Below are 17,332 nucleotides of genomic sequence, written 5' to 3'. Positions count from 1 at the left end.
TCCCACACCAGTGTCAAAGTGAACGGTTGTACTCGCAAGTGCATCATGAACATGACCATATCTCTCTGTCAAAAGTTTTAGTTCTGGTTGCAAAACTAATTTAGAAAAAGTTTTGTTAATTCAGAAGACCCAGTTTGACTCATGATGTAGAAACGAGAGAAAGAGGTTATGTCACGCTTTGGCATCAATCATATTTATAATGAGAAAGTGCCATCTCTCGCCAGAGAGTGTACCAGCCTGTATGTACAAGCGTTGAAACAAATTGAAACACAATCATCATCTGGACTCTGACTACATCAAAGATATGATCATGATCACACTCATTTCTATGTTGAGAGTATTTCCTGTTAAGATTCATCATGCAGTTGCATCTGGTTATTTCCAGTAAGAAAACAACATGTAAGCTTCTTCTGCTCATTACCTTTCATAGGCTCAAAGTGACTCTCTGGGTTGTAGCCATAGAAACGCTGGAGCAGGCAGCACAATATTCCCAATCAGACGGGGGTCTCTGTCGGATCTGATCATCTGTCTCAGTCCATGGATACTATCCAGAACATTTATTAATGCTTGTCATAAAACCAGAACATAATCTGTATTATGATTTATGATTTATGTTGAGGTTTTAATTTGCTAATGAATATATTATTTGTCCTAATTTGTTGAAACTGTTGAACTGATTTGTCTAAAAATTGCCAAAATAATGATGAATGCCAGTTATTTGGGTCCAAAGGGATGTTTTCAAGTGTTTGATGACCAATAGTCAAAAACCCAAAGGTGTGAAAAGTTGCAAATTCTCAAATTTTTGGGACTGGAACAAAACAATAATTGTTTTTGTATTAACTGTTAAAAAATAATGATATTATTTAGAATGTATTGATATTGATTGTTTTAGTTTTTTGTTGTTGTAAAATGTCCTTTTTACTTTATTGCTGAGACCTAGATGAGTAGAGTGCTACCACACATACTTGTACAATAAATAGTAAAATAAAGTCAGGAGTTAGAAAGGTTAGCTTAGCATAAAGCTAACTTACTATCACATTGTATATTTTTCAATGCATATTACCTGCATTGATACATTTTTGACAGGGCTAAGCTAAGCTAACTGGCTACTGGCTGTAGATTCAAATTAACCTACAAACTTGAAATTGGTATCAATCTTCTGATCTAACTCTACATAAAAATCAAAATAGGCGAGTTTGCCAAAATGTTTCTAAATTGACTAAATGTTTCACTATTATACACGTTGCTTTACTTTTACATACATCACCCTTATAACCAGGGCTGCACATAACTGGTGCGCAGGTGCGTATGCGCACCTCCGCCAAAAAAAGAGCACCGGGTCATTTGAAAAAAGGCGCATTTGCGTACCAACATTGAGAGAGAGAGAGAGAGAAGGGAGAAGAGAGAAGAGAGAAGAGAGGAGAGAGAGGAAGATATTTGCGAGTTGCATATGAACTCAGGGTCGGCCCGTAGCACTGGCGTTATAGATCCCCAGATCTGTGGAGGCGCTGCGCTGGCAGCTCTGGGAGGGAAAAAAACATTTTTGACCGTTGGTGCTCATCCTAATTTTCGGCCTTGATGTAACAACATTCATAATTAAGTAAATGTAACACCCTTTTCACCCCGGTTACACGTTTCATTTGCCCTGTACGATGGGCGCTGTAAGTGATGAAAATGGGGGATGTTGGCTTATCTGGCGCCCGCAGCTCACAGCCAAAATGTGAGTGAGCGAGGGAGAGAGGGAGGATTGTTAGGGCTGTTGTTATTAGAATCTGGTGCTAGCTGCTCTAACGGATATAAGAAGAAGATGTTTCTACAATAATGTGGAGGGAGAGTCCTCTCCAGTCAGACTGAGAGGCTGATAAGTTAACTACAGCTCAGTGAGGTAAAGAACTCTGAGTGTTTAGATAGTTCACTTTAGTCTAAGTTCAAACAGTTTGGTCACAATTTATGTAAACACATATTTCCAAGGCACTCCTTTATAATTATTGGGATAAACAGGTTTTAAATCATTCCAATGTATACTATAGGTTAGTAACCAAACATATCCTTTAAAACTGGAGAGATACAAAAATGCATAAATAAATAAATGTTAAGGTAAAATAAGATATGAATGAACAACACAAATAAAATAAGTTACATTCATTTGTTATTGGCTATGGTAGGTTATTGGTTATGTTCACATACTTATTTGATTACATCCACTTGTCTAAGATGACAACAGAGACTTTCGACCCAAAACCAGCAGCTAATCGCAGACTCAACCAGAGAGAAAGAAGTAGGCCTACATCATCAGCTACCATGTCTGACAGAGAGGAAGACAGTGAGGAGAACAGTCAGGAGGGTAGTGATGACAGCTTGTAGGATTACTGCTCGTGCTAATGTTGTCTTGTGTTCACCTCTGCATGTGTGTTCTGTGTTCACCTCTGCACGTGTGTTCAGTGCCGTGTGTCTGGCAAATAAAGTCAAGACCCCCTCAAAAGTTACGGTTTATTTCATTTTAAGGATGAGCATCAAGCAACATCTCCAGGTGCTCCTTTGAGAACCAGGGCAAAAAAGTTATGTGCACCCCTGTTTATAACCATGTCTAGCAGTACATTTACAATACATCCTGTTTCTGTACTGACTCAGATGTTCTAATCCAAATATTTTTTATTTACACCCTCTAAAAAGGCATACATTCCCCTCTTTTTCAAAATATATAAAAACCTTGGGGTGACCGAGATAGCGCATCGTATATGTCAGTGTATTTGTGTGTTAATGGCACAGAAGCCACTCGTTTCGGAGTAGTAGAAGTGGATTAGATGTCAGGAGAGGAGGCATCTTCAAAGCGCTTGTAAGTGATGAGAAAGGGGGGAGGAGAGATGGAGTTGAATTTGTGGTGCGCAGATGGAGAACAGGTGCAGATATGCTATTAAGAGTGTAAATAGAGAAAGTGTCCAAACGTGTGGTTGGATAAATATATGACGTAAGTGGAGAGTGGCTGTGTTAGGTTGGCATTTGATGTGTCTGAACAGCAGTTAGGCCGACAGAGAAGTTCAAACGGTGAACAGTGGAGAGGCAAAGAGGAGATTGAGAAATGAAAGAGAAGATTTGGCAGCCCCCTTCTCCCCTTCTCATTAGTTCTTTTGTTGATTCAGTCGACAACAAAAGGTGATAATGAACCTGTCTCAGTTCCCCACATCCCTGCCAGATATGGAGCAGGTTTGTTGCTTTGGAAAATCGGAATTGGACCAATTTCAGTGTTCAGGCTCTGGCAGTAATCACAGAGTGAGAGATATCACAGTTCTGGCACTACGTTTTCTCTATAGGAGTGTTGTATGTGAGAACATTCACTCTGCTGCTTATGAATCAGATGATTCAGCTTGGAGTGATCTGTTCCCTCTGTCGTTTCAAATGTTTCTCTACAGTTGTTTCATGGCTTATTTTTTTAATTGTATAACTCTAGCCAGGATTGAAGCATCTCTACATTTCTTTAATTGGCAGCTGACTACAGCTGAGTAGTTTACCCCATTACAGGTTGTTGGACGATGAATACATCTGAGGGGGTGATTGATTGATTGATGCAACTCGTATGCCAATACGAGTTTGTATTTTGTGGATCTCAATTCCCGGTTTGATTTCTGTCGCCATGGTGGAACCCGACTGCATGCTCTTACTATTAAAAGCTCTTACGTTATCAGCAGGGTATCTGAAGAAGGCCGAGTGACGCACATCCCTGTTATATTTGCCAAATATTTTTGGGAGTTTAAAAATCTACTTTCGATCAGGCATTTGTGAATCCAGTTTGTGTTGAGTTGTTCGAGAATGTGTGTTTGTGCATCGGCCTTTGCTCACAGAGATTTTTTAGAAAAACGTTCCGCCCGTCCGAATGAAAAACCTGCGTGCATCACTCTGCCATTTTCAGATAGTCTGCTGATGAGGTGGTGGAGTTAGAGCATGTACTGTAGATAATTGCATTCAAATGAACAATATTTCAATTGAAAAGGTAGATGAGTTACCTCAAAGAAGCATTACATGGAAAGACTCAAGTCAAATGTACCTCAAATACTTCATAATATTCAACGATTTGATATGACCGCTCACAGTTATGCCTGTGCAGAGGAGTGTGAGGGAGATTATTATTATCTGCCTCTCTGCTATGTTCTGTCTGGTGAATCCTGTAATGAACCCCTCCTCACCCAACATCAATGGGGGCTAACCATATGTTGCTAAGAGGTTACTAAGCAGCATTTCTGAATTTAGTTTGTTTCTTATTCGGTTTCCCAGCTGGTGAAATGAGGCGGACTGTTCAGTGATGGGGTCACTGTATTATCCTCCTTTAATGAATGCCTGCTGTCCATGAGGTAGGTACTTTTCACCTGAGCCAAGATCTCTGAAAAACTGTAGTTTGAAAGAAAATAATGTCTGAATCTCTAATATGAACAGCAAGTGATGAAAGGGACTCAAATAGATTGTATTATAGAAATGTATCCGTGAACAACCTGTAACTCTTCCTTCAAATTGCGAGTTGAACACAAAGCTGCCAAATTGTTTCTGATCAGATTTGCGATTGGATTTTTTCATTTCTGATTCTGTACTTGCCTGTCATTTTATCGAGCTTCTGTAGACTGTTGGTCTACGAAGGACACAAGGCCGGATGTTAGTACATTTTCCAACAAGGCTATTTACAAAGATGTCCTTGGTGACTTCCGTATCAGGGTATAAATCTTTTTCACCAGCAATATTCAGATGGTAATTATTTTGTGTTTCATTGAAGCGCACCAGGTGTTTTCACTGTCTGCTAAAAAGAAAAATGATTTGCTTGAACAACAGAATGCTAACAGGCCAGGGGAGGCGCTGAGTCAGAAACAACAGAAAATAGGCGTCTTAACATTGTGGGCAATGGTGAGAAAGATTTGTTTCCACATTCCACATTACTGTTCCCAAATGATTCAAACTATTTCCAAACCTCGAGGAATCCAACAGTCCATTTTGACATATCCCTGTGCACATGCGTAAGCCTTGTTTCTACCGGAAGCTTTAAAAATGTACTTTTTAAAAAAATTCTACTACATTGGTAGTATTTAAGTCATCAGACGTCTTGATCTTGAGTCTTCAGAGAAACAAGCTAGCAAACATCAGTCTTTAGCTCGAAGCCACTTTGTCCTGTTTCCACCAAGAAAACACTTATTTGACCTGCTTTATTTTGAGTTTTTACTGGTTTCAAACACCTGGCTTCTTTGTTGTGGAGAGTAAAGGACCTTTGCCGATAATTCGGCTCCCAGTAAAAACCTCTGAAGGAATCGGAGGAAAACTAAAACCCTCAATGCGCCAGATTTCGATTCAAGTAAGAGCAACAGCTTATGAGATAAAACGCTTTATTTGCAATATCTAGAAATCCTTTTAAAGAGAAAACCTTGATCTAGCACTTAGCTTGGATCCACTCTGAAAACAGCTTCCTTGACCCATGGTCTAACACGGACTATATTTATTTAAGATCTATTAATAGACTTCAAGGGGTCATTTTCACCAACAGATGAACAGAACTCCATCCTCTCAGATCTATCGCAGGCTGAGGTAAGAGTTGTACACTGTGTTTATTAAGATTTTGAAGGCCCTGAAAACCTTTTTTTCCGTGATGCATGAACACAATTATTAAGACCAAACCGTTTTGGTTATTTCACAGAGGGAGAGACTTTCTTTAATGATCTTTTGTCTGGGCTTTTCTTAATGGCATTATTTGCTCGATGTGCAGAAATGTTTTAATCAAAATCTGTCAACAGTTACTTTCAGACAGACGGAATGCAAAGCAATTCTTTTTCATAAATGTAGTAAAAGATAGCCAAAGAGGACAAAGAGAAAGAGTCTATGGGGAGTCCTTTGTTCAGTTCAGAGGTTGAGCTGAACTTAAACACACGGACATCCTGTCTTTTGCTAGTAGGCTTAAAGGTGGGGTAGGTCATTCACTTCAGAAACACTTGTTGTTATATTCCATGGAATGCTCTTAACATCCCGATAGTAATGAATATATTAAGTGCTTTGACAATAAATCCATTAAAAAATGTCATCAGTGGAAGCCGTGGCGCTGTAAAAAGCACGACCAATCATCTGAGCCGGCCCGGCTAAAGTAACTAGATGGCCTACCTGCCTGTCAGCCTTCCATCTGTGCATAAACTTATCTCGTGCCCTCATTGGTCATGTGCGCGTTCGTGTGTGTTGGAGGAGGGGCTCTGTAAGGAAGTCTGAAGGAAGAGGCAGATTTATATCGCCTGCGTACTTTCAAATTCTAGCGCACTCGAGCTGGTTTCTGTATTCTTACCTTTAATTCTACCTTTAATGTCAGAAAATTACCCATTTGCTCATAAAAGGGGAAATGAAAATGCTGTTACTTAATGCAACATAATAATAATACTAATACATGTTATTTATATAGTGATTTTCCTGGTGCTCAAAGCGCCTAACATCTATTATATAATTGAAACAAAATTGTATAGTTTGTTAATTATACGTTTTCTTCAGATTAAAAACCTTTTGAGCATTGTCCTTTTTATTGACAAAAATATGAAACATTCAGTAAGCACGATTTGCACCTAATACTGTCACTTATACCTATAATTATTTCATATTATGTATTTTCTCAATCCAAAACTAAAAAATTAATTTTAACCATGTTATACAACTTGTGCTACTTTGATTATTGGTTATATAGATGTATTTAGCATTTTAACATCAAACGCTTTTACTTTAATCAAACTGAGCTTTTGTCTACAGTAAACTATGTAAATGACTACAAATACTGTAGCACAATAAAATGTGCAATAAAAAGTTTTGACAGGATATTTCTGCACAAACTGAAATGTGAACTGGTGCAGGAGAATTGGCTTGATGGCTTCACTCTGAGAAAAAGTCCTCGTAGTCTCCCTGGCATATTGATTATTCATTTATTGTAATAGTCCCCCGTCTGCAGTACCACTGAATATTCAGCAGTCATTTCCTTTAAATCCGGCTCTGTATCAGATGTTTTATGTATGACTCTGTAAATACTGTCTAACTTTAGCACCATTCATTTCTCTCCTGTTTCAGACCCCATCTACTTCTGGCAGCAGACGGTGGAGGACGTCACGGTGTTTGTGCGCATGCCCGAGGGTGTCACCAAAGAGGAGGTGCAGTTCAGCCTGACCGCAGACCAAATCATGCTGGGAGTTCAGGGTTTCCCTCCTCTGCTGGAGGGCCAGCTGTTTGCACCTGCAGACCCCGAGGCCAGCGCCTGGATCATCAAAGAGGACAAAAGGTGTGCAACGTTTCTGAGTTTGGATTTCATTATTTGTGTTATACAAACAACAGTGACACAGGATTCCTCATGGTACCTTCCAGCTGTATTTCTGTTTTCAAAAGTGGCAATTGACATTTAACATATCATCTTGCCCAAGGTCACCTCCACATGTTGACCGTAGGGGCCGGGATCAAACCACTGACCCTCTGATCGGTAGATCAGCGCATCACCCCCTTGAGCCACAGCCGCATTGATTGAATACTGCATGTGCAGTATTCATGCATTGTCTCAACGATTTAAGAGAACTGACATGAGAAATGTTTGTATTGTATTTCATTTTTTGCAGTTTTTAATCCTTATTGAGGGCTTCAGAAAAGTATAAGGAAAACGTTAATTCAGTCCCACTTGGCAGGACAGCGCGCTTTCTCTAGATGTACTGTATATCCATTTATTTTACTTAACATTAGCTTTATTGCAGAATATTACTTGTTTTTTTAGCAAAGCAAGATATCATCAAGAAAGTCATATATTTTAAGGGTGTCAAGTATGCAAGGCATGGAGCAGTAGAGTTTATTTTCTTTATTATTAATAATATAATTGTGAAAAGTATTCAGCTGCCTTTTTTTAAAGGGATTTAGATGACACCGAGCAAGAGAGCCATCTGTGAATTGCCTCCTTGTCGTGTGTCCCTGTGACTCTGGTCACTGTGTCCTTGTTGAGGATGCAGCACAAAGTGCCTTACAATTCAGCAGCAAAAACAAAAACACAGTTTGAAAAGATGTTTACAAATGTGACCATCGGAGGAGCATGTGAGTCTGCGCGTTATGAGAGCCATTCTCTGCTCCCCTCCACCTCTGCTGCAATATTATTTCTCCATGCAGTTATAAAACAAAACGCAACCAATAGGTTTTACTTTATTAATCTATCAAACTTTATGTAGAGCACATTTCAACTTTATTAAATGCACTTTAAACGGCTTAACAAGGGACATTTTTTCTGCCAGAATTAAGATAAAATTAGAATAGAAATAAGACAAGTCATAAGGATCAACAGTAAGATCAAAGTGTTAACAACATGCAGGAATATAGGAATGATGTAAAAAATAAGTAAGAATAATACAACTATAGAATTGTAACACAAAAGGCGCTTTCACACTGCGGTACTTTTCCCACAAAGGTTCATGTGAACTTAGTTCATGTGAACTCTTTTATCGCGTTCACACCAAAAAGAGCCGGTACTAAAATTAGTTCATGTGAACCTTTTTACCCCCTCGAAAGTCCCTGCTAGAGAGCAGGGACTTTCGTGCGGCTCTTTTGTGAGAAAAGAGCTACATTTCTGATTGGCTGGGCGGATTGCAAACCACGCCCCGTAAAACTCCCAAAAAGTTTTGTGAAGCCGCCATTTTATTATCCTCGCATTAGCATTATTAGCATTAGCATTAACCCAGCGCAGAAACGCAGAGAGACTAACTTATGGCAACACAAAATAAAACATGGGAGTGGTGGAGATGAGGAGGTGTCGGCGTTCTGGCGATTTACTCGGAAGGCTTCAGTAGAAGCTGCTGGGAGTCCCAGCAGCTTCTACTGAAGCCAGTCCCTAACTCCGGGGACTTCCGGCCGGGGACTTTGGGCGGCAGTATACGCCGTGAAGTGGTTTGCGGCCTGCCAGTAAACCCAAAGCAGAAGAAGAACAAGTGACGTCAGCGGCTTCATTTGCCTAATCCACCCCCATGGACTTTTTCCAGTGTGAACGCGATCTGTACTTAGTTCATGCGAACTAAAGAGTTCACATGAACTAAGTTCACATGAACCTTTGTGGGAAAAGTACCGCAGTGTGAAAGCGCCTAAAGACATATATCCAGGGGTGCACATCACTTTTTTGCCCTGGTTCTCAAAGGAGCACCTGGAGATGTTGCTTGGTGCTCATCCTTAAAATGAAATAAACCGTAACTTTTGAGGGGGTCTTGACTTTATTTGCCAGACACACGGCACTGAACACACATGCAGAGGTGAACACAGAACACACATGCAGAGGTGAACACAAGACAACATTAGCACGACCAGTAATCCTACAAGCTGTCATCACTACCCTCCTGACTGTTCTCCTCACTGTCTTCCTCTCTGTCAGACATGGTAGCTGATGATGTAGGCCTACTTCTTTCTCTCTGGTTGAGTCTGTGATTAGCTGCTTGCATCCACAAGTCAACAGCTGGGTTTGGGTCGAAAGTCTCTGTCATCTTAGACAAGTGGATGTAATCAAATAAGTATGTGAACATAACCAATAACCTACCATAGCCAATAACAAATTAATGTAACTTATTTTATTTGTGTTGTTCATTCATATCTTATTTTACCTTAACATTTATTTATGCATTTTTTTTTTATCTCTCCAGTTTTAAAGGATATTTTTGGTTACTGTCCTATAGTATACATTGGAATGATTTAAAACCTGTTTATCCCAATAATTATAAAGGAGTGCCTTGGAAATATGTGTTTACATAAATTGTGACCAAACCGTTTGAACTTAGACTAAAGTGAACTATCTAAACACTCAGAGTTCTTTACCTCACTGAGCTGTAGTTAACTTATCAGCCTCTCAGTCTGACTGGAGAGGACTCTCCCTCCACATTATTGTAGAAACATCTTCTTCTTATATCCATTAGAGCAGCTAGCACCAGATTCTAATAACAACAGCGCCGGTACCGGTGCACCCTCCCTCTCTCCCTCTCTCCCTCGCTTTGGCTGTGAGCTGCGGGCGCCAGACAAGCCAACATCCCCCATTTTCATCACTTACAGCGCCCATCGTACAGGGCAAATGAAACGTGTAACCGGGGTGAAAAGGGTGTTACATTTACTTAATTATGAATGTTGTTACATCAAGGCCGAAAATTAGGATGAGCACCAACGGTCAAAATGTTTTTTTCCCTCCCAGAACTGCCAGCGCAGCGCCTCCACAGATCTGGCGCCCTAGGCGAACATCGAGCCAGCGCTACGGGCCGACCCTGAGTTCATATCATGGTTCATACATGTATGCAACTCGCAAATATCTTTCTCTCTCTCTCTCTACTCTCTCTCTCATCTCTCCTCTCTCCTCTATTTTCTATTTTCTCTTCTCCCTTCTCTCTCTCCCTCTCTCAATGTTGGTACGCAAATGCGCTTTGTTTCAAATGACCCGGTGCTCTTTTTTTGGCGGAGGTGCGCATGCGCACCTGCGCACCAGTTATGTGCAGCCCTGGATATATCAATATTCTCAGCTTCTCTTAGATCCTTTGAAATGACTGAAAGCAGCATCGGCAAATGTTTTTGGGAGGTCTAAGCAAAAATAGATTGGGTCAGTTTGTGAGTTTAAGCTAATATTTCCCACCCATTTCCTCACAGAATGGACCGGTCTGGCCAAGACGTTTTCTCCCGGGCAGTGGGCATTGGGGTATTTTAATTTAAAAAAAACAGGAGTGGATACAATTTACTCTTAGATTGCTGGGAGTGTCTTACGTTTCCCCAATGTCTCATGGAGGTCATTTGTCTACACTCTAATTATGGCAGTATATGTGGTACTGGACCTCATTAGGCTGTTTAACACCAGATTCATGTGGCCCTGTCCAGGTTGTGGAACAGCGAATCTGCTCTTTCTCTACTTCTTTTGAAATGGCAGCCACTGTATTTCAGTGATGCACATCAATAATAAAGGCAAGGGAGTTGAATCCTTTTCATAAACCTTGGATGTATTAATACAGAATGGTTTGAGTCACATCCTCCACTTTAAGTCCTTTCATCCTCGTCTCCATCAGCTCTTCATCTCTGAATCCTATTACTTCAATATGAGTCATTCAATGCTCAGCTCCATGCACACGTTACATACTGTACTGTAGGCTAGATTTCCGATGATCCTGGATAAGGTTTAAGGCTGCTTTTGTAAACACTGAGCATGTTTCTCCAAGTTGGTGAAAGTGATCTCTATTGCTCATGTTGGTGAAGATGTTTCTTCATTTGCATTCGTTTGAATTTTTACATTATTTTTGAAAGTGTTCTCCTAATGTAAGTGTTTTGGGCCGTTGTAGGGCGTTTGAACGGGTGGTCCACACTATTAAAGCTGATCCCTGCTTTAAGGAGGCACATTTTAGTGACATTTGTCTTTTAGGGATGATAGTACCATACAGTGACACTTTCTCTTTGTCTCCTGTTGGAGGGCTTTGTGCATCTAGATGCCCTTTAAAGCTATGAATATATCGAAAATCATCTTGTTTTTTTTCCATAGATACTCAAAGGACATTATGCTAGTCAAACAAAACATAAAATAGATTTTATTGATGGATATTTAGAAGTGTGTTTGTTAATCTGTGGGTGTATGCATCCACGTTCCATCTGGATGTCCTTCTGCAACGTAAATAACTAGAAAAAAATCACCCTTTTGTTTGTATCGAGCATGTTTTTCCATACCAATGGGTTATTCTTCTATAGACAGACGGCTGAGCACCACCCTGCTTCCCTCTGTCCGGAACTGAATTAAGAAGCTGCCCTTTGTGTCTCTTTCATATCTTTTCATCATTACCCATATTTAGAGTTGTTTCATAACATCCGCATGAATGACAGTATGAATGATATTTTTCTCTCTGAATACCCACATTCTTAGATTCAGGACGCTACGTGCGCATTGTGCCGTGTTGAAGTAGTCTGTTGACTATTTTCGCAGGGAAAATGGTCTTTTCTTTTGCTAGGACTGAAACCTGGAAGCAACAACATGACACCCTGATGAAGTCCAGTTTCTTTCAAATCAAGTGTTGTTACACATTTCTCTACATTTTGTACGTCATGAAAACCAGAACAAATATGAAGTGAATGAGCATTAGTTAACGATTTGGACCTGGACAAGGTTTCTGTTTCACTAAATCTGGCATTACAGCAAATCCCTTTTTAGGTAGGTTTGGTAGCATTTGTAGACGCTGCTTACCATTCCTGTTGTTTGTTAATTTGACACCAATCAGTGGTAGCTTATTAACTGTAATTTTCTAAGGACAAAAGGGAAACTTTTAGCTGTCAAAAGTCCTGTGTACACAATAAACGGTGCAAAATATGGTTTCAAAGCAGCGCCTGTTATTCTTCTTTTGATGCGAGTGTGTGTTTCTGCCCTCTAAGCCAACACAAAAAGAGAACTTTATCTCTCAGCTTTTTATCATTTAAACCTGCTAATGTTGAGAGCTTCATCTTATGTATGTAATAAGGGATTTAATACTGGACTATGATAATATGCTATAGAACCATAAATCAGCCTCACTGTTGTGTCCCTGCACCCTTTCAAATGCGACTTGTAATGTCTTGATTTGAGACATTTGATGGAATCTACAATATGAAATCTTTCATTTGAAAATATATTTAGCTACATTAGTCTGCCAATGCTTTCACATGGCATGTTGTGTTGTTTCAGAGTCATGTATGGGCTTCTATTCCCTGGAGAGACTGTGTTAGTTACGGTTTTGCATAGCAACATAAATACATTTAGTTTCATAGCACTTTCAAAAACAGAAGTTGCTTTGCACAAAGATGAAAATGGAGAAAAATAAAGTTTGAGGGAAAAGTTACACAATGATTACAGTTAAATTATTTTAGAATCATTATTTGGCTAAATGACAATTTTTGCACATTTTGCACATGTAGCTCTGTGCACCTCTGTCATGCAGTTAAAACATATAGCCTTATTCAGAGGACCATAATGCATGATACATTCAGTACCAGAAAATATGATAACATACAGAAGTTGTAATATTGTCCTTGCTTAACGCAAAACAGTGATGTGATTGAATGTTCTCTGACGCTGGAAAAGGAGAGATTAATATGAGTGCCCGGGGCAAAATGCACTTGTGCAAACATATATGTATTACAAGGAAAAGAAGAAAATGGTATTCAGATGTTATTCTAATTTATTCATAATTTGGATTGAATCCATAAAGACAGATCTTCATTAGCATCATTTAGTGAAAGAAGAATGAGAGTTAATGAGTTGGCTCGTGTCCTGATATTGAGTTCACGGCGCTCCCGCTAGCTAGTCCAACAGAATCAAGTGTATAGATTTCATGTGCAGAAGAACATAATAACATTATGCAGACTCATCAAAGTAGCATATCATTTGAATATTTATATATGCACGCATTGTAGGTGTAGTGGCCAAAGTCCAAAAGTTTGTCTTGTAGCTCCTATATTTCAAAGGTTCCTTTTCTTGACCACATGTAGAAGCTCTACATGTGGTCTGGGGAGCAGTGTCAGACTCGCAGTAACAAATCCACTGGAAGTTTTGGTTGCTCTTTCAACGTTTATTTTCCAGCCAAAACAAAATACGAAAACAATATTTAACGTAAACTTAAACGGCAGATCCTAATCATCCGTATTTTACTAAACATAAGGTCAATGGCGGTATTGCTGCTGCCTGCCGCCCTCCGTCACACACCACACCTCCAATTTAAAGCTTTAGCCCCGCCCCCTTCACCTGAGCAAAGCGCACCTCTCACTGAAACAGAAAAATGTATTAATAAAGGTTCCAAATAAATCAAAATAAATGTGGCTCCTACAGTAGGTGTTGGCGTAGCTCACAGCAAATTGTTGAATTGTTGAAATATTAGCCACGTAGAAGCAATGATTGATGCTTGAATATGATTTTAGTAATTTGGCAACAAACAATATTCACAAAACGTCTTATGTGACTGATGATGTGCTTGTAAAAATTTGTTTAGAAATGTGACAAATTGTATGGTATGCCCATCACAAGATCCTGGAGCCAAATTCAAATGAATGAAATGTCAATAACACAGTCAAAACTTCAATATCTCACATTTGAGAACCTAAAACTACATCGTTTTTGAAATTTGCTTGAAAATAAACGTAAAAATCTTCATGTTACTGAATTTAATAAAACGCTATGAGATGTTTGCAGATATTGATATTTAAATAATTTTTCTATGTATCCAAAAGAAGTTGTACAGAACAGAAATGTGGATCGGCACAGAGTAAAACATTTTAGGCTTTTACCATTAAGATAAAATGGTTGCAGCTTGTAATGTTTCAGTTTTTATTCCCTTGATTTATTTGTTTCTTATATCATTTTTTTCCAAACCAGATCAGTCATTTCAGCCTGGTTAACTCTCCTGACCTTTCTCATCAAAACAGCATGTTACACACTGCTCCTGATTGGATGTGTTCTCGTTGATCACATCATTCTCATTCTAAGAACCCATTCCTCTGATGTACATAAACACAGCGCTCTCTGGCATTTCCTGAAAGTGTGGAACCAATAGGAAATCAGAATGTGGGCTTTCTGACGCTGCATGTACGCACACTTAAGCATTTACATTTATATGACTCATTTCTAACTAGCTCTTTGAATGAGTAGTATTGATATTTGTGCTCATGTGTCCTCAGCCTGGAGCTGACCCTGCAGAAGCGTGAAGAGGGCCCGATGTGGTCGGAGCTGGTGATGGGGGACAAGAGAGGGGAGTACGTGATGAGCGACGAGCAGGCTGCCCTCATCCACGAGAGGCTGACCTTCCTCACCTCTGAAGACATGGTAGGAAAACTCAAACACCAAAAGCCATTATCAATCAATCAATCAATGCTTATTTATATAGCCCAATATCACAAATGTTACATTTGTCTCAGTGGACTTCACAGTTTGTACAAAATATCAGTATGGCAATACGACACCCTCTGTCCTTAGATCCTCACATCGTACAAGGAAAAACTTCCGGAGAAAACCCACAGTTTAAAGGGGAACATGGGAGAAACCTCAGGGAGAGCAACAGAGGAGGGATCCCTCTCCCAGGACGGACAGACGTGCAATAGATGCCGTGTGTAAATTGAAAAGATAATACATTTGCAACATAGGTAGTCCAAATGTTTGGAAATGCATGTGTGTATAATAGGAAGATGAATCCACGAGGATATCCATCCTTAAAAACACCTGCGTCCTGTGCATGAAAACAGCCAAAACTTTGCAGAGTTACCACACCTTGTCCAAACTATCAGGAGATAAAGGTGCCCACCATTTAAAAAGGGATCACCAAAAACAGCATAAGATATTTTGAGTGCAAAGTTTAAACTTGTCTTGAAGTTGTTCTGAAGAAAAATATCATCCTCTGGGGAGCAAGAATCAGCTCTTTTATGGCATTCTGTTGATTATTTTTTGCTTTTGTTATAAAAAAAAGACAATTATTAAAAAAAATGAAAAGTTAAGTTGACTAGCCAATAACATTATGGTTTTCTTATTATATTTTTCGTTATAATCTTTGAATCATGTTTTAGGAATCATCAGAAAATAATTTAATAGCAACTTTTACATTTTTCAAAAAAGTCCATCTTTAAAAAAAATAAACTTTATATTAAATGTTTCCTTTGAAGTTTTGTGGAAAGAAATATATAATTTGATATAAATTGTATGAAAAATACCAATATCCTTCAGAAAACTGTCTCAATTATTAATTTATATTTATTGTATTATTGGCAGAGGTGGGAGTAAGTCCTACATGTGCAAGTCATGAGCAAGTCTCAAGTCTTGACCTACAAGTACAGTGTTTCCCCTAGGTTTACTGCTTTGGGGGGATGCTGCCTGGGGGGGGGGGGGGCTCGGTGGTATTGGGATATCTTTTGAAATCCTCTGGAGCAGAGAGAGGAGCTGTGGATTATTGTTATTGATTAATGCATCAGTGTTTCTTAGGGTCAAAAACACTAAACTCACAACTTCAAATGAAAGCGTTTAGTTTATTTAATAAAAGAGCTCATGTTCAATGTGAAAAATGACAGTAGATATATGGCGCATTTCCACTGCAACGGGGTAGCCCCGTTTAAGCGTCCCTAAGCGTCCTCGCTCAGGCCTCGGGCTGCCTCGCTGGCCGTCCGAGGCCGTGGCGCATTTCCATTACAGTTTAGGACCTGGGGTAGCAACGCAGTGTAGGCGGGGCGATCGGCTTTGTTTTTGTTCACATTTCGAGTTGTTCCGTCGAGCTCCCGCTGGATTTGATCATCCCCAATGAGATGTAGGAACGTCGTCACCTCCTCGGTCGACCACGGTGTGCTTTTCTTATTAGACGTAGCCATTTTTGTAGCTCATCCGTTTACAAAATGCTGTTTATAAAACCACGATTTTATGGGGCCGGAAAAAGAGGGAAAAAGTACCCGCTGGCCGGTACTAGGCTATATGGAAAGGCCACCAAAAACTGGCCTGGCCGCTTGAGGACGGTTAAGGACGCTTAAACGGGGCTACCCGCTGCAGTGGAAATGCGCCAATAGATTAGTTGCAATTTGGTGCTATATATATATATATATATATATATTTATAAAAAAAATAAATTAAGAGAATTGCCTCAGGAATGCAAGCTTTGTTTCTATGAGCAGGTCAAATGGAGACCACATCCATAAAACTAGTCAAGATGACCCTACAGCCCGTGCTGACTGGAGTCAATGAGGTACTTTCCCACTACTTTGACTACAAAGTCTTTGAAGATCTGGAAAGATTCACCAAAAAACAAGCAAATTTTGTATTGACCAAATAAACAGCAATGTTCAGATCAATTACTTATTCATGTTTTAAATAAAGGTGAATCTATTATTGTATTAATATCACTCTATAACCATAATACGTTACATAGTCCATCTGTTAATTTTGGCTGTCTCTTCAAACTAATATGGTCCCGACGTCCTCTACAGTGGACATACTGTAACATTTTAAAATAAAATAAAAAAAGTCTAAATTGCAAGATGTTTTTTTAACCCTAAATATGTAGGAAATCACAAAAAAAAGGAAATTGGAAGACACTCTTTTCCTCGGGTCCCAGGAGGATATAGCCCCTTTCAACACAAGGCAATTCAAAGTGCTTTACAAAAAACGAAAGACATTCAGAAAATGGCATTTAAAATCAGTCATTAAAAAGAAAAGATAATAAATTAAACATTAAAAGAAAAAGTACATGGATAAAAGTTACAGTGCAGTCTAAGATATGAATAGTTCAATTAAAAGCAGCGGCAAAAAGAAAAGTCTTCAGCCTGGATTTAAAAGTAGTCAGAGTTGTAGCGGACCTGCAGGTTTCTGGGAGTTTGT

General features: G+C 39.3%; 1 protein-coding gene across 1 annotated transcript in view; it reads left to right on the top strand.

The window, feature by feature from the left end:
* Positions 1 to 17,332, top strand: part of nudcd1 (NudC domain containing 1) — a 54,076-nt gene that overhangs the window by 12,790 nt on the left and 23,954 nt on the right. Inside the window, exons 6-7 of the mRNA XM_034201612.1 lie at positions 7,066 to 7,273; positions 14,662 to 14,806. Of these exons, the coding sequence (XP_034057503.1) occupies positions 7,066 to 7,273; positions 14,662 to 14,806 (353 nt within the window). The remainder of the gene's footprint in view (positions 1 to 7,065; positions 7,274 to 14,661; positions 14,807 to 17,332) is intronic.

Source organism: Gymnodraco acuticeps, unplaced genomic scaffold (assembly GCF_902827175.1).
Source record: "Gymnodraco acuticeps unplaced genomic scaffold, fGymAcu1.1, whole genome shotgun sequence".
NCBI classification, from domain to species: Eukaryota; Metazoa; Chordata; class Actinopteri; order Perciformes; family Bathydraconidae; genus Gymnodraco; species Gymnodraco acuticeps.
Note: the sequence above shows the minus strand (reverse complement) of the source record. Positions and strands in the feature narration are given on the sequence as shown.